This window comes from Dreissena polymorpha, chromosome 10 (genome assembly GCF_020536995.1).
Source record: "Dreissena polymorpha isolate Duluth1 chromosome 10, UMN_Dpol_1.0, whole genome shotgun sequence".
Taxonomy (NCBI): Eukaryota; Metazoa; Mollusca; class Bivalvia; order Myida; family Dreissenidae; genus Dreissena; species Dreissena polymorpha.
In genome coordinates, this window is record NC_068364.1 from 62,514,067 (window position 1) to 62,532,486 (window position 18,420).

An 18,420-nucleotide genomic window follows, 5' to 3' on the forward strand; every position below is an offset into this window, starting at 1 on the left:
ATTATATCTTTAGCCCTGCTCCCTCTACCACTAATGAAAGTTGGCCTGCAGTTTTCATTTACTGGCTAGATGGGTATGTGCACTTTGTTTAGTTTAAACCCTTACCTCTCAGATATGCATTTTAAGTCCTTTAGAAAATCAAACTAAATTTAAGTCCTTTCTGAATATATTCAAGTTTTAAACGCTTCATTTTCAACCTTAAGATACTGATCAGTAGCAAACAGCATTAAACCTGAACAGACTGCCAGTTACTTGCAGTCTGTTCTGGTTTTATGCTGTTTGCACATAGCCATTTTCACTTTGCTTCAGAGTAGGAAAGCGTTAAACCAATTTATTTTAGTTTAATGATTCAAAAGCCCTAGGCTCATTGGAGCGCTATGGTGTTCATTTCCTGGGTAGAACCAGTAATGGGTGTGAGGGAGATCTGAAAAAACTTTCACAGTGTTGATTGAACCAGTAACCTTCCTGTCGCTAGGAGGACATATTGATTACGCCATGCTACCCTGATACTGTTAAACAATTTAATATTATAACTGACAGCCAAGATATGACTTAAAACTGTTAACTGAAAAAAACCTTTATCTTGGTTCACTGTTCTCAGTTTTGAATTCACATAGGATGACAAGTTCATCCCACATTTGTGTAAGAAATAATGGTTTGGTATTCTTTAATAAAAATAGTTCTTTCTGATCATGTGAGTTTTGAATGGACAACATTTCAATATCATATACCATTGATACATGCTTTACCCTTCACAATTGGTATAAATGTGTATATCGCAGATTAGCAGAATTACAAGAATAAACTCGAATAACTTACCAAAAAACAAAAATGAGCAAAGTGTATATTAAACTGGGTACATTTATTGACTTAAACAAGACATGCACATTTATTTCAGTTTCACAATATTCAAAATAAGACAAAAGTGCAAAAATAAGATACAGGCACAAAATATCCAGTCTCTGATCAATGCATACAAATGATCTCAGCAACTATAAGTATATGAGTGAATTCAGATAAAAACGAGCACATTTGTTGAATTGATATTTCCCGCAAATTTCAAAATTTGTGACAGATTGAGGGAATAACGAGGGTGGGACAGACAACGCCAATCCCTCTGCCTTTGGCGGGGTATTACAACGGTAAACTTTTTTTTTGGCATACTCAAGTTTTTTATGGGGTTCACATGTTTTGTTTCCATAACAAAAAATTGGGAGTCTCCCACTAAAATTGTAATTAAATAAGCTTTTATTCTTATTTTAACAAATTGCTGAACATCACTTACAGAATGATGTAACATAAAATCTAAAAATGTTCAAGCAGTTCAAACAACTTTCCAATGTAAAAATCAAAAGCTGAAATAAACAATAAAGAAATTGCTACAAAATAAATCAACCTGAATAAATAAATCAGGAACATCTTTATGCTTTTTATGGTAAGAAAAAGGCATTTTGTTAAAGAAATCTCTCTAAAATAGCCCAAACAAATGATTGATTGCAATTTTAATATTTACTGCAATAGAATCACATAACATAAATTTTCCTTTCTGATTAAGACAATTTTATGCAAAGAGTAGAAAATAACTACTTTCTTTGAAGAATTTTGGATATCCAATCTTGTTGCTCAAGTATTTTTTAAACCATTATTTGTTCTTTTTATTTTGATCTTCCAGTGTCCTGATTCTTAAGACAGAAAATTGCATACACTTGAATTAACATTTTGATTCCTGTCTTTGGGTAAACAATAAAACTGTTTGTAGCATAGTTTTGAGTGTTTGTAAAACTCTGCAGCAGAGCACATACTATGATCCAGAGTGTTTGTAGTCTATCTATATTTCAATGTTTCATTGTAACATGTGCTCTATTATTACTCAGCTTTTTCACTCTTAAATCCATGTGCTCAATACAGTGCTCATTGTATCTAATATTTGTGAAAATAACTTTATCCAGATAAGCAGTGATGCATTTATGTAAATGTAACACAATTATTTTTTTCTATTGCTATTACATGTATAAATATATAAGTTGGACGGCGTTAATAAAAGTAATATATTCTATATAACACAACTAATACAATTTTTTATAACAAGATTCTGTGTGAAAAATAATTTAAACACTATATAGAATCCTCATTATTGAACTGAATTGTGCAATTAAATGTATGTACAGGTTTTATACATTTAGTTTACATACATTCTCTTTCTACCTACCACTAGAGCTAATAAGGAAATGAAAAGAAAAAAACAAATCACAAAATATATCACAGATAAGTCATCTTTTGCACAACAAAAAGAAAATCAACAGAAAATAATAAAAAGAAGTGGGAATACACTTGATATGTTCATCATCTTCAATGGAATGCTTACAGAAGTATGTCATATATAAAATATTTTAATTGTGTGGTCAACTTAAGGGAGCAAAAACAATCTCTTAAAATTTACATTATTTGACAAATAGTTTAGATTTATTGATAGAAAAGTTTCTTGTAATCAACGTTGAAGCGCACATGTATTTAGCACATGTACAAGTATTCAGATTAACAAACATCATGGCAAAACATGCATAAGGTAGACAACAAAAGAAATTATTCTCTCATTTCAATCACTCAATTGAATTATTACACTACACTTACTTCATTTCTACAATTGTGTTACTTTATTTCTACCTACAACTACATGTAGTTATATGTAATAAACCGTTATGAGATACTATTGGTAAAATACGTTGCAGATTTGACCAAATTATAGTGTTATTGGTCAAATATGTTGTAGATTTGACCAACTTATAGTGTTGTAAATGTTTGTTTGTGTTTGCATTGCCTAGATAACCTAAATGTGAGGAATACTTAACCCCTTAATGCCTAGTGGACTCTCCCATCCTTCTAAATTGCATCAATTTATTTCCAAAATTAGGGATGCCTAGTATATTCATTTCTATATTTAGAATATTTCTTACAGAAATTCCTTTAAGCAACCAGCGCAGACCCTGATGAGACGCCGCATCATGCGGCGTCTCATCTGGGTCTACGCTGTTTGCCAAGGCCTTTTTTCTAGACGCTAGGCATAAATGGGTTAATCTAGTTAAAACTACTAAAAATTGATATTGGTATATTGATTGAGCATATTATACATGTGATTATTTTTCGCAATTTAATAAACGTAGCGAATGGATAACAACCTTGTGACAAACGGACAGAAATTCTGTGGAACCCTTCACCTACATTCATACGTTTCACTATATTACAAAATGGTAACCATAGCAATAATATATTTTAAAAGAATCTTCGCTGGTAGCGAAGTAACTCAATTTAGTATTGTTTACTGGTGTAGATGAAAAAATTGATTTAAATAGTTGTTGAATTATTCAGTTTATAAATACACGTTTTAAGTAAAATAAATAAAAAAGCAAGTTGTGTCATGAAAAGCTTAATTTGTTCACATACATCATAACTTATTGATACTAAGGATATTTTCCAGGAGAGGTCTATTATAAGTTAATGAAACATGCAAAAACACGTTATGATAATGAATTTAAGATTAAATTCTTTGCTACAGTTCCATTTTGAATACAATTGACATATATTTATGAATATCACATGGAAAATAATAGCATTCCCCTGTTCAATAAATCCTATTTTAATATCTAATAATTGTGAACATGAAATGCAAGTTGCAAACCCATAGTATACAAAATAATACAGATTAAATAAAGAAGAACATGAAAATGTCGTCAGTATTATTACAAGAATATAACAGAGAAAATAGAAAATTAAAATAAAGTTATTAAAAAACATAATAGAAGATTATAACAGTGTATGACAGAAAAGGTAAAAAATAAATATTCAAATTTGTCCAACTTTGTCTGAAAAACAATCAACCAATCAAATGTCTTGTTGAAAGTGAGGAAGATGCTTGCAATCCAAAACTTCAGACTGGTCCCGTGCTCACTCACTTCTGGCCCTGAGAAAGGAAGAAAATAATAGGTGTTATGTGTAACCAGTCACAGCAGAGTAACCATAGAAACAAGGGGTTGTCTCAACATTATTTTTCATAGTTTTTTTTTAATTATTATTTAGTATAATTTTTGGTTTATTTTAGTTGCAATCACATATATAATTTGTGTAATTAATTAATCATTTAATTTGGAAGTTTTGTTAATCAATAAATATTATTAAATTATTATAACAGCTAGCATGTTTAGCAAAACATAAGATTTACAATCATATATACTATCTTTATTAAATATCCCAAATGCTCCCCACGTCAAATTTGCACGCACGCTGCACTGTACACGTGCAAAGCTTGACGTCTAAGACTCAACGAGACAAATGTTTTCCCCTTGATCTTGTGTGCAATTGCAGTGTGCAGTGCTTTACCAGGGACACCACTCAGAGCAGACAACAGGTATGCAGAAACGTGAGAACCATTTGAGTCGTGTTTTTAGAAAACTGGTCTTAATGCATGTGCGTAAAGTGTCGTCCCGGATTAGCCTAGCCTGTACAGTCCGCACAGGCTAATCAGGGACGACACTTTCCGCCTAAACTTGATTTTCAGTAAGGAGAGACTTCCTTGAAACTAAAAATACCATAAAGGCGGAAAGTGTCAGTCCTGATTAGCCTGTGCAGAATACACAGGCTAATCTGGGACAACACTTCACGCACATGCATTATGCCCAGTTTTCTCTGAACGCGACTCATTTGCATTTTTAGATAGAAATTAACATGCATTTCACTGCTTTGAACGTTTTTTTTTAATCTCGACAGAAAAATGTAGAAGTCAGTGTTTGTGTCTGTGTTTAGAGCTTAAAGTGGACTTCATGAAGAGGCCATCCGTTATCTATTGGATAAATATACCCCGCATACATTTTAAGGGCTAACCACTTCCATTGCTCCTAGTTTTCCCAAGCAGGGCTCAAACGTTACCCAAATACAACAGGTTTATGCTCAATCCCTTATTTGAAATTAGCTTTTAAATTAATATGTAAATATCTCTTCAATATTTGAATGGACATTATATGCAATAAAACACATTTAAAAAACTAAACAGACGGAGAGAAACGTGTTTAGTACTTTAAAATTGTGCAAGCGGGCATGCAAACAGACACATATTAGGAAAATAGTAAATGTAGTAGAAGTTCCTAGAATTGTTAAATAAGTTTATCCAAGATTATAAATGTAGCGCTAATTATTTGAATGTGTAGTTTAGCTTCAAAGCAGTGAAATACATGCATAAATCAAAATTTAGTTATGTGTAGAATTTTACAATAATTTTTCTTCAATTATTTCACATTTTTCTTCATATTTGCGAATACAGACACACATACTACATGGGCAAACTATTAACCAATGTATATCATTTACTAACACATGTACATTAATTGTGAGTGTCAAGAAGTAGAAACTATTTAGATTAGACAAGAAATATCAAAGACATTTACAAGGCCTCTACACACAATGTACTGGCAAAAACAATCTGAATCTAAATTTGCGTACTTTTCGAGGAAATATCAACTGAGTATTGATCATTCTTGTCAACTAAACAACATTCATAGCAATTTATACATCAAATTATGCAGTCTGCATTGTAAAAATATCACTAAAAAATATCAACATTTATTATGAAACACAATTCAACATCTATCTAGCAAACACTTTCAAAATTATCAATTAAAGTAAAATCATGCATTGAATATGACTTTTCAAATAAATTTCCAATAATTATTTCAAATAGCATTTAAAAATGAAAATATTTTCTGTGTCAACAGGATGTTTAGACGTGCATGCAAATGACAGAAACAAAGAAGAAATCGAGCTTTCTAGATCACCACTCCCATCTGATCATGCTTTTGTGAACACATCTTCGCAAAATGCATAAAAAACATCACCTCACTTTGACAGTCACAGATGAAAATAGCCTAAATCTTAAAATTACTAAAAACTTCATTTCCAAAAATACAAAAACCGCTCAGAACTTTATTATTTCATGGCTTGAAAAATTCAAAATATCGGGCTTGAACTATGTCATGATACACAAATGTTAAGCAGATACGATATTTCACCAAACTCGGACTTCAAATTTTGAATCCTATATTGTCTTAATAAAAATACATCAATATATTGCCTGACCATCTGAACTGCCTAGTTTCCATAGGGAAGAAAACATTGTGTGTGTGAACAATAATTTTATGCAAGTGTTTAGATAACTTCCAGTAACCAGGTGTTCTATTCTGTATGCATTACACGTTCCGGTATTTGTAGTATAAATAGTAATGTATTTGATTATGACATATAATTATATTAAATTCATAGCAAAAGTTATTCTTCATTAATCCCCTTGTTCATAGATCCCATCTCCTAATAAAAGACTTCTTCCATTCTGAATTTATGAATAATTACAATTTTACAATGTCATGTATTCCCATATTGATTAACAAAGTAACATTTTCATTTAAGATTTAGCTTTTGTTTTATATGATGAAAATAAAACAATGCTAAGCGTTTACCTATCCCACAAAAAGTCATGGATACATTTTGCAACACCCCTCCCGTAACTTCACCGGTTTGGCCCCCCCACTTAAAGAATCTTGGGTAAGTCCCTGACAATATATATATATATACACTCAGAAATATCATTCACATGATCAGGCCCTGGTTACCAGTAGTTCTCTGCGTAGTTACAGAAAACACCCATTGCCATCATTCATATCTTTATGTATATCTCCTTATATTTAAACAGTCTTCATTCAATGTCAAGAGTATAACCCACTTACACTAAATAGAATGATATAGACTTCTCTTAGCCTTTCAGTTGAATAATTCAAATAATATTTCATAAATGTTATGATATACATTTATCCTAAATATTCCTTTATAATCATCAAAATAAAACACTTAAATGATTTGTGAATCAAGGCAAACATTTCAAAAATTCTTTGAAAAATTTTGTTCAAATAATTATTCTGTGGTAGAAAATTATAGCAAAGATGAGTTTTCAACATTCCACAAAATTATCTGTTATATAAAATTGTGTCTTTATACAGATCAATTTGGCAAGTTTAAGCATTTGTTTTTGTCACATATACATGCAACAAAAGCTATGGAAACAATTACAACAATATATTACACCGTGGAAACAACAAAGGTAAAACAAGAAAAATGTGATTGTCAGAAACACTATGTCCCCTTCTGCGCCGCTTTGAATTATTTTTTTTACCTCTGACCTTAAAGGATGACCTTGACCTTGCACCACTCAAAATGTGCGGCCCCATGAGATACACATGCATGCCAAATATCAAGTTGGTATCTTCAATATTGCCAAAGTATTCATAAAATGAGCGATTTTGGCAACATATACTTGACCTCTGACCTTGAAGGATGACCTTGACCTTTCACCACTCAAAATGTGCGGCTCCATGAGATACACATGCATGCCAAATATCAAGTTGGTATCTTCAATATTGGCAAAGTATTCATAAAATGAGCGATTTTGGCCACATATATTTGACCTCTGACCTTGAAGGATGACCTTGACCTTTCATCAAGTTGCTATCTTCAATATTGAAAAAGTATTCATAAAATGAGCGATTTTGGCCACATCTATTTGACCTCTGACCTTGAAGGATGACCTTGACCTTTCACTACTCAAAATGTGCAGCTCCATGAGATACAAATGCATGCCAAATATCAAGTTGCTATCTTGAATATTGAAAAAGTTATTGCAAATGTTAAAATTGGAGCAAACAGACCAGCAGACCAACGTACAGACCAACAGACAGGGCAAAAACAATATGTCCCCCACTATAGTGGGTGGGGAACATAAAAACGTGCTCAGTAAGTACACAACACAACTTTAAATGTTCATATGTTGTGATTGCTAATCAATAAGTAATTAACAAGTTTCCAACAATGGTGAATAAAAAATGTAACTGTACAACAATTTAATTGACGATGAAGGATATCATTGTAGCAAGTGCTTATCACAGGAACCGTTTCAGAAATTCCATTCACATGTTTAGAGAAGTTTATATACACAAAGTATTAAGGCACACTTTTTTTATTTTGAAAAGTTCAACATTTTTACTTAGTTTTTTAATAACACAATGTTTCACGCTTACACAATTCAAAAATGTGCTGAATCCTTCCCCTGTTATAAAAACAATATGCTGCCATTAAGGAAAATTCAAATTAAATAGCAGAAAACTTTTATCTCTTATGACAAAACTAAAATAATAAGAACGAAATTTCTCATGCAAGTCTCAATTTCTTAAGTTAAAATAAACATGCTCATCTCCACAGCTTTGTCACACTTTCTAAGGAAATAATGTCATAAGAATCCTTGCCTAAGTATCATGCAGATCCCCAGTTTATCCAGACACCAAACAACAGACAATAATGTGGGGCAAATACAGCGGTCTATAAAAGTTTGCATGCATATGAAAAAGGCAAGATGGTTTTCAATGTTAATATTTCTCTCTATTTTTCAAAGACGTTTCAATTATGTATTGATAGACTATAAATTACAAGAAGATTTATAATAAAAGATAACTACCTGTGATTTGGAATTGTTTAATTAATGTTTTTGATTTCACTGTTCTTCACTTAAATGTTACTTCAATTTATACTTATAGACAATTTACATGCATATAGAAAGCAGCAGGGAATGGTTGCACAAGCAAATAAAACTTGAGTAAAAACTATTGAAGCCAATGAAGAAAAATATTTACAGAAGGTGAATATATGGAAATGAATGTAATAAAACTTGTGCAGGCAGAAGGTTTCATGTTCATTAAAATTATGAAAAAAGTAGCAATATAATGGCAAAAATAGTAAGCTATAATTGATTACATCAAATTACAATTAAAATATACAATTATCAACCATCTTACTTTTTTGTACAATTTCTTTGCTCCATGTCAAGAAGTCACTTTCATTCCATTAAAGAAGTTTGGGTTAAACAGCAAATATACATGTTTTAAATATGTTAACTTACATAACATACCTGGTGCATACAATTAAGGAGGGAATGCAATATCAATATGGTCAAATAAAAGAAACATATGAAAATTTGGATAACTATTATCCTGAGATGTAATTTTGATGGTATTTAAGTAGTATACACATAAGAAAATAACATCCCCTCTCCAAACAAAAAAAGCAAGCAATAGGCTATTAACTCATGAAATAAAAGTGACTTTATTTAAATAACCGCTGCTCGCACAAATAGCTACACTAAAACAAGCATTCACACTACTAGTATATCACTACTCAGCTATCAATATTTGGCGTACTAACAAATTTTGGCGTACCATCATCGTAAGATACAAATACCAGGCTATGCAAACTGTACTGTCTCTAAATTTGCTACAGCGGCAGGGATATTTTCCACAACATTTGTTTGCATACTAGAAACGTTGGCAACAAGTTGCTTCGGCAAACCATTCAAATCATTAATTTAACATTGTTTTACAGGTACAAGATATCATGCAGTTTACTTCCAGTTTTTTTGTTGTTAAAAATGTTCAAAATATGATGCTTAAAATTGTAAATTTGTTTACAAGAATGGCTTTTTATTCACCAATAGGTAAAACTTATTTTAGCAACTAAAATGTGCAAAGCAGGGCTATGTAGCTATTGGAATACAATGCGATACCCAACTAAAATACAACATATAACCAGCATTTATGCAGTCAATGCCGTACTGAATATTGGCTCTAAGTGAAATAAAAGTGAGGGCTTCAAAACACTCTTTGAACTGCCTGGATTCCAAAATATGCAATTTCAATGTTACATAATTTTCTTCTCGATACAAATGAAGCATTATTCTGGACACAAATGTATCATTAACAAAGATTTTATTTTTAAACACAGTCACACTGACAGGGTCTTCAAGTATGATTATTTTATTCTAAGCATCCCTCTTTATATGTGTTAATGTTCAACTCTGGCCTGAAGCTTTCTGTATATAAACAATATACTTAAAGGTCCATGTTTTGGAATCCGTACGTGAAATATTACAGCAGTTTTACAACAGGATTTGACCAGTCTTTACTCTTGATGGGCAGATTTAATATTTAATATTTTTATCGGATTATATTCATTCATAATTTTTCATACAAGTTTGTTTACATGTAAAGACTTTTTATATGACTTAATGCTATACACATTTACACTTCATGTTTTTCAAACTTCAAATTACATGAAAATCTTAATTTCCAATGCACTAAACATGCAAATTCTCTGGATAAAAACTTTATCCAAAATGATTCAATCCTGCATCAATCTAATGTTCAAAACTAACCCTTTCCAAAATGATTCTATATCATAACTTTCCCAGGGTAAACAATGACACTTTCTCTGTATGATTCAGTATAATAACTTCCCAGGGTAAAACCCTTTTTTAATGATTAAATCTTTTAACATTCTCAGGATTGACATGACCATTTCTCCATGTGATTCTAATTTACATCTCTACTCTTAGCTCTTTCTTATGTTTACGATGAGAAAAACCCCTATAAGCTGCTGCTATAACATTTGCAGCTTGATACTTTGCTATTAAAATCTCACCCACCCTTTCTGGACCAAACTTCAAGGCTTTCTTCCTTTCGATTGTCCTTTCTCTATATCCCCTAAATGCCGCGTGTATTACCGCAGCACATCTATTCCACTTCTTTTTCCTATCTCTAACAGCATTTGTGTATGTTTTCCGATCATAGTAACCCTTGAATGTTTTCTGAATAAGTATTGCAGCCTCATCTACTGGAGATACATTTTTACCCACGTTCAACACTCGCCTAGGAGTTTTCTTTGCTACCAAAGACTTACGGACCAGTCTGTCTTTCAATGCCTCTCTTACCTTTCTTCCCCTAAACGCTGCCTGAAGCTCACTGGCCTTTCTATGGAATATAATTATTGCTCTCGAGTTCTTAAGCAGAACTTCGTCCACTGATATACTCAGCAACTTACCTGAATTTGTCCTTGCGCTAATCAATGCAGTAGGAGGGGGTTCTAAATTAGCCAGCATTTCCTTTTCTTCTGCCACAGCCTTTCTTGTCCTGTACCCCCTGTACAGGCTCTGTATCTTTATTGCAGCATTGTTTCTTTCAATTGCTCTTCGTTTACGATTCTGTCGATCTCTTACTCTTTTGGCCCTGACAACTGCTTGAATACATCTTGCATTTACCTGCATTTGTCTCTTTCTTATTTTTTCTTCGTCAGATAGTCTTGCCATTATTTCTTGCCTGGTTTCATAACCCTTCACTGTCGCTTGAATTCTTTCAGCAGATATATTCCTCCTTCTAATGTAATCTAAAGCCCTGTGCACCACCAGATCTACAAGATCAACCACCATCTCATGCGTTTCCCTAACCTCCTTAGCCTTTCGTACAACCATTCTTCCTCTGTACCCCCGATAATGTGCCTGGATTTTTATTGCTGCCTTTTCTCTCTTCCGTGCCAACTCTGCTTTTAATTTCCTGTACATTCTTCTAGCTTTCATTCCCCTGTAAGAACAAAGGATCTTGGAGGCAGCCAGGTCTTCCCTTGCCATTCTGTCCTTGTATTCCTTGTTTATCCTTCGTGTAACAAATGCTTTGTAAGTGGCTTGCAGACGTGTTGCTGCTTCTCGTTCTCTTTGCTGATTGTCAACATATGCCTGTTTCTTCCGTGTAACATATGCTCTGTAAGCAGCCTGCAGACGTGTGGCTGCTTCTGTTTCTGTTCGCCGCTTGTTCAGGCATGCCTGCACTTGTTGTCTTGCCTTAAATGATCTGAAGGCAGCTGTAATTATACTTACCTTTTCTTTCTGAATCCTCCTGTGCTTTCTCATCATGTACCCTCGTGCACTCTGCTGTATCTTATCAGCAGCCTCAAGCTGTAACCTATCTTGCCTCTTTCCTAACTCCCATCTGACCACAAACGCCCGGATAATTGATTGTATATCAATAGCAGCCCTGTTAATCTTTCTATCTTCTTTCTCTGCCTCGTTTTGCCTTCGCCTCATGAATGACCTATACGTAGATTGTAAATACGTTGCAGCTATTTTCTGGTCTTCCACAAGTTTTCTCTTCCTCTCTTCATTGGCAACACGTGTCAGGTAAGCCTTGCAAACATTCTGTATTCTTCTAGCAGCAGCCTGCTTCTTCCAGTTCTTCCTGGTCATGAATGCATGGTAAAGGGCCTGTATCCTTGTAGCTGCTTTGTTTTTCTCTTGTCGTCTAACTGCCCCCTTCACAGCAAAGTTTCTTTTCACATTACAGGCTCTGAAGACAAGCTGAATCATGCTACAGTTTTCATAACGCCTGTTTGACCTTTCAATCTCAGATTTAGACCTGCCAATGTGAATAACAATAAGTCCCTTGGGTTCATTGTTGAAACCAATAAAACCTTCAACAGTAGCTTCGTCTCTGTCAGTCATGTCTTTTCTGACTGAGTAACCCCTCCAAGCACTTTGAATAGCAATTGCTGCTTCTATTCTTTTACTCTTCCAATCTTTGTATTCATTTTCCATTTTTCTAGTCGATTTTTGCTTTTTGATTATACCCTTTCTTGCTCTGAAACCTCTAAAATTCTTTTGAATAGTAACTGCTGCATTATTTTGACGATGGGCATTTTCTTGAATTTTAATTTCATTTAATTCTGGAATAATATTCACATGATCATTTTCAGCAGCTGTTGTATTTTCACCATTTGATACATGAAAATCTACATCAGTATTGAGTCTGCTGGAAAGTATAGGAGAAAGTGGTTCCCTCAAATTTCCAAACAAAGAACTATTTACATGAATACTGTCCAGCATTTCATGACTTTCAGTCTCTCCAGTTTTGTTAATATCAGATGAATCTGTCTGCAATACAAATGGCTCTGTAATAGTCTCTTTCACATCATTATCCTGATCACCAGTCCCTTGTGCTTGAATTCTAATATTCTGATCTAATTTAATATCTGTTTTGTTTTTATTAACTTTGTTTGGTTCTTTTTCTGTTTCTTTATGTTGAGCCCTTTCAGGTTTAACTGGTGACTTTTGTTGTATATGTTTGCCGTCAGTATTTTCTCTCCTTTCTTCATTAGTATCTCTCTGCAGCCTTATCTTTTCAGCGATCAATTTTCTCCTCTCTGCTTCTAATTTAACAGATGCTGTCCTATGTCTGACCATTTCTGTCATTTCTTCCTTAGCTTTATTAGAACCTTCCTTTGTTGATTTGCTTGTAGTGGATTTAAAGGTCACTTTGCTACTTTTTGAACCAACCGACATAGGTGATCCTCTTTCCTTTTGTGCATCTGTGTGCATTCTCTCTGTTGATTTATCAGAAGTCACTGAGGCATTTGACTTCACAGACTGTTCACTTGTGTTTAAGTCAGATTGTTTATTTCCCTCATTATTTTTACCAGAATCAGCTTTACCAATCTTCCTCGACTTTTGAGAGCGATACTTTGTGTCAGGAATTTCACTTTTCTCATCTGCTTGATTTGCTGGAGATTTAAATGCACTTCGATATTTCTCCCTAGTAAACCATGCCCGGGCATAAGCCTGAAGAAGAGTGGCAGCAACTTTCTTTTGAATGTACATTTCAATACCACTGAGTTCCTTATTGTCTCCATTTTTTCTGTGAAATAGATTGGGTTGAGATTTTGATTTTCCCTCAGTTAGTGACAATGAACTTGCTTGACTTCTTGTACTTACACCTGACTTTGGTCTTGAGGATCTTTCTTCAAGTATGGTCATACTCTGACTGATAGGAGGAAGTATGAGCAGAGAGTTCAGTGTGTTTGGTGATCTTTTACCCATTTTAGGAATTGATAACCTTTGTAAGGTTCCATTTGCTTGTTGGAGTCTTTGCGTCTCCAATGCTTGGATCTTTGCAATGCTTTTGTGTCTGAGCTTTACATCATCTGTTTCAGATAGTGACCCCATCCTCTCCATCTGATTGCTGGCGTTGTAGTCATTGGCACTTTCAGCCATAATCTTTGACAGGGCAATATGCACCTTTCTGGTCTGGTAGCCTGCAAATGCTGCCTGTAAAAGAGTAACCCTTTGCTGAATGACATCACTGTGCATCTGGACATGGAAAACAGTCCTCTGTGATGCCGGACTTGTTCGCTTCTTTGCACTTTGAATTCTCACTGTTTTACCAGCAGATCTTTTTCTAGCATTGCCAGCCCTGGTGCGTGATAAATTGCTCTTACCACTACCAGATCTACGACTTTGTGCACTTTTTATTCGTTGAGCTGTTTTTCTTGTTATATAGCCCCTGTATGCAGCTAAAATGGATTCTTTTGCTTTATTTTTATGTTTATGCTTAGTATGGTCTTTGCGAGCCAAGTAAGCCTTGGCTGATGCTTGTATTCTGCTGGCATCCTTATTAATGGTTGTTTTATTTTCCACAAAAGCTTCTGCAGTTTTTTCATTTTCATTTTGAATCACCAATGAGCTATCATCGCCTCCAATTTCTTTAATTTTGTCTTTTATTTCTCCATTATCATCAGCTTCTGCAGAGTCTTCCCACCAATTTTTCCCAAATTTGGGTGACCTTTCCCTTCCAAATTGATAGGAGCCAAGCCTTCTGACTTTAGCACTGCGGAGATGAAAGTCTTTTTTTAATGCAGAAACAGCCCTGTCCACATTTTTTATATCCATCAACTCACTTCCACCACCATTCAACTCTGAAATTTCTCGCCTCAGTTCTCGCCTAAACTGACAAGCTCTAAATGCTGCTTGAAGCTGACTAACTGCTCTTACATTCTTTTCAATAGAGCTCAATTCACCCGCATCATCTTCAATCTCACGAGCACTCTCACCTTCAAGTTCAACTTCACCAAACTGTGCCTTCACTTTTTCATGGCTCTTCCAAGTACTGGTACTCTTTCCACTTCCCTTTCTTGTTTCTAGATCGCTCAAAGTTAAACTTCCAGACTTTAAACTATTGGCTGGTCCACTTAGTCTTGTAGATGTTCTTATTTTTGTCTCATCATCTATTACAATCTCTTGGACTTCATGCTCAGACTTGGATTCAGCTCCATCCTTGAAGTGCTGATCTTTATCAATCTTCTTTTCGAAACTTACCTGAATTATACTTTTTACAGATTTATCAGCATCCAAATCTTCATCATCATTTTCTCCACATGATTCTTGAACTAAACCTTCCTTATCTTCTGTTACTTTTTCCTTTATTACTTCACCATTGGTCATCTCCTTAGGCTTCTCTGTTTCAACCTTAAAATCGTCTGTAAGCCCATGTTTTGACACAGCCTGTGAAATTTTTCTTACCTGATATCCCTTATAGTAAGCATTTATCTTGGTAGCTGCAGAAATCATGCTTTCAGTCAACTTTCTCGGTTGTTGGTCATCATGGTTAGGAACAACATGCACTTTACTTACCTCATTCTTTACGGCACTTTGGTACCCATCTCTTAATTTGCAGGCATGAAAAGCAGACTGGATACGTGCTGCAGCAAGTCTTTTGGTTTTATCAGAATACATTTTTATATTTGAATCCTGCCAGAATGAAATTTCTTCAGACTTTGTTGGAGATAATTCTGTAGGGCCCTGGATAGAAAGTGTAGCTGATTTTGTTGGTCGTACAGTTCTTTCTATCCTCAGCTTAACAGACTGGCGAGTAATAAATGCCCTGCACAGCGACTGAATGATAGTAGCGTAACGATCCCCATTGGCAACCTTACTCAATCTATCAAAAGCTTCTGACCTTACATTGTTTAATTTCCGTGTCACGTAACCCCTTACAGCCGCATGCAGCTCATTTATGTGCACATGAGAATGAACTTTAGAATGTCTCACAATAAACCCTCGAAACTGTGACTGAATATTTGTTTGTGCTTTAGTTTTCCTAAGTACCTCTTTGTGATTTTTTCTTGTTACATACCCATTAAAACCTGCAATAATTTTGTTCTTAGCTTTGTTAGTATTTTTATTAAACGATTCCTCAAGAAGAGCCTTTTTCTTTTCTCTAAACATTCTAAATGCATTTTGAATTTTGGAAGCATTTTTGCCCTTATCATCAAGTAATGACTGGTCATGTTTTGAAGATAACTTTGTGCGCGCAGACTCTGGCAACTGTGCCATGTCTGTTTCTACAATTTCTTCACCTATTACCTTAGATTTCAGTTCTTTCCTAGTTTTATATCCCCTAAATCCACTCTGTATCTTGGTTGCAGCTTTATCTAAATCGCTGGAATCAGGCTTTGGGGTGGGTGCCTGATCAGGTAACTGTTGATTTTTGCTACTTTCCTTCCTGACTTTGTAGCCTTTGAATGCTGCTTGAATTTTAGAAGCTGCAGCATCAGCCTCTTTGTCTTCTTTCTTCTTCTGGTACTCCTTTCTGGCTATGTATCCCTTAAAATTAGCTTGAACTTTAACAGCAGCTGCATTCTTGACCTTAGCCAAATCTGTCTGATTATTTACTGGCTTCTCTGACTTACTCTTAGCTAAATTTTTACGAGTCTTATAACCTCTATAATTTGCCTGAATTTTAGTAGCAGCTTCATCTTTACTCAACCTTTCCCCGCCTTCCTTTTTCTTAGGATTCAATTCTTTTCGTGTTTTATACCCACGAAAACTACTCTGAATTTTTATAGCAGCTTCTGCCTTAGCGGCTTGGTCATCTTTCTTCTCATTATCATTAATATCAGTTAGTTTCTCAGACTCCTTTTTGACCCTTAATTCTTTCCGAGCCAGATATCCCCTATAACCACTCTGAATCTTAACAGCGGCATCAGTTTCTGCCCTATTCTGACCATCACGTACCTGCTGCTTTTTCAAATTCAAATCCTTCCTTGTTTTATAACCCTTAAAAGAAGCTTGAACAATCGTTGCAGCATCATCTTCGCTCAGATTCTTTTTCTGGTCAGCCTTGCCCTGCTGCTGACGCTGCTGCTGTTGTTGTTCCTCTTGTTTCTCTGCCTCCATTTCAGCTTTGCGTTGTTTGAATCTCTTACGCTCCATGTATCCCCTAGCCCCTGCTTGGATTTTTACAGCAGCCTGACAAGGTGAGAACAGATCATGGTTACAATGCATACTTTTGGCAATGAGAAAGTGTAAATTTGGTTAACATATGTTGCAGCTTTCTCTTTTATTAAAATTAAAAATGTTCCAAAGTTTTGAAGCAAATGTTTTGATTCATGTCAATCCCTGCTGGATTGAAATTAATGGTTATGAAAGTAAAAACTAAATTTCGTCATTAAAAATTGATATTGTTCAAAAATTGGTCTCAAAGTAAAACAAAACAACTCTGTCAAAGTGATACATGAAATAATTAATGTTAATGGAACACAAAGAGAAAGCTGGCATGTTTATCAACAATACTACACTATTACACTGGCATGTTGCTAGATTTTGCAGGTGAAAAGCACGAGTAATTAGAGGAAGCTGCCAAGCTATTCTAGTTTAGTTAGCAAAGAGATAAGAATACATTAAGACAGTTTATCTGGGATGGGAACTTAGTGGTGATTACTTTCAAATGTTTTGAGCTTGTATTACAGAACATAAATAGAGATTTCATCCTGGGTTATTTAAAGCAAATAGAAGTGTTTTTTCCAGGCCCTTTTTGGGTTGCCCATTTCCATGCCGCCCTTCTCAAGCGTGGTTTTGCCCTTTTCAAAAGCAAAAGCGCCATGCACTTTTAGTGATAAAATCTTAATAACCTCTTGATCAAACTTGGCACTTATTAATAATACCTTTTGTCACGACATCTCAGTCTAAACAATTGGCTGTAGACCTGCATAGCATGTTCTCACAAAACCGGACACTAAATCCAGGTCCGGATTTTCTGTTTAATCAGTATACAGTGAAATAACTGTTTCTGCAATGACCTTTCTAAAAGACTGTTATGATAAAGATACAGTGTGTTTGATTGACAAAAGCAAACCAACAACCTGCCATAAAACCACTGTTCTAATTAATTGATACTGACACAGAGTTATTCAACATTAATGATTCCCATACATTCGCATCATCATTGCCTTAGGGTCATATTCAAATACTTTGTTTGCAGTGTGTTACCATTTTCAGAGTAAAATAAAATTGCTTAATGACAACAGCCAAACATATTTTCTGGTGAAGCTTATCCTTTCAGTATTATGCAATTCTGACTTCGAAAATTTTGACATTCTGAAATTCTGAAATTCACTCATTTTTGTCCATATATGCACATCAAAGTATTGCTTTCTATACCACGTGAAATACAAATTAATTACATGCATCATATAAATAGCAGAAATTGAATAATTAATTTCCACCCAGAAAGAAATCCCAGATTGTTTGAGCTGTCTTTTGCCCTTTTTTACATAAACCAGGTTTAAAATGCCCACTTTGAATTTACTGCACCATGCCCCTATGCCCTCCTGGGAAAAACACTTCAACTTTGTAAAATGGTTATGTAGAAAGATCATCTGTAGAAAGATCATCTGTATGTG

The 18,420-nt window shown here is 34.5% G+C and overlaps 1 protein-coding gene across 13 annotated transcripts in view; it reads right to left on the reverse strand.

Annotated features, from left to right (window-relative positions):
- Positions 1 to 847: 847 nt before the first annotated feature.
- The window catches only part of LOC127846934 (doublecortin domain-containing protein 2-like), a 101,955-nt gene continuing 84,382 nt past the window's right edge, over positions 848 to 18,420 (reverse strand). For 11 of the 13 annotated variants that reach the window (XM_052378363.1, XM_052378370.1, XM_052378362.1 and 8 more), the window contains 2 exons: positions 16,754 to 16,987; positions 848 to 3,958 (listed from right to left, as the gene is read on the reverse strand). In XM_052378363.1, the coding sequence (XP_052234323.1) occupies positions 3,947 to 3,958; positions 16,754 to 16,987 (246 nt within the window). In that variant the 3' untranslated portion in view covers positions 848 to 3,946. Of the gene's footprint in view, positions 3,959 to 6,500; positions 6,594 to 16,753; positions 16,988 to 18,420 lie in introns of all 13 variants that reach the window. The other 2 variants (XM_052378371.1, XM_052378373.1) reach the window with 2 other exon arrangements.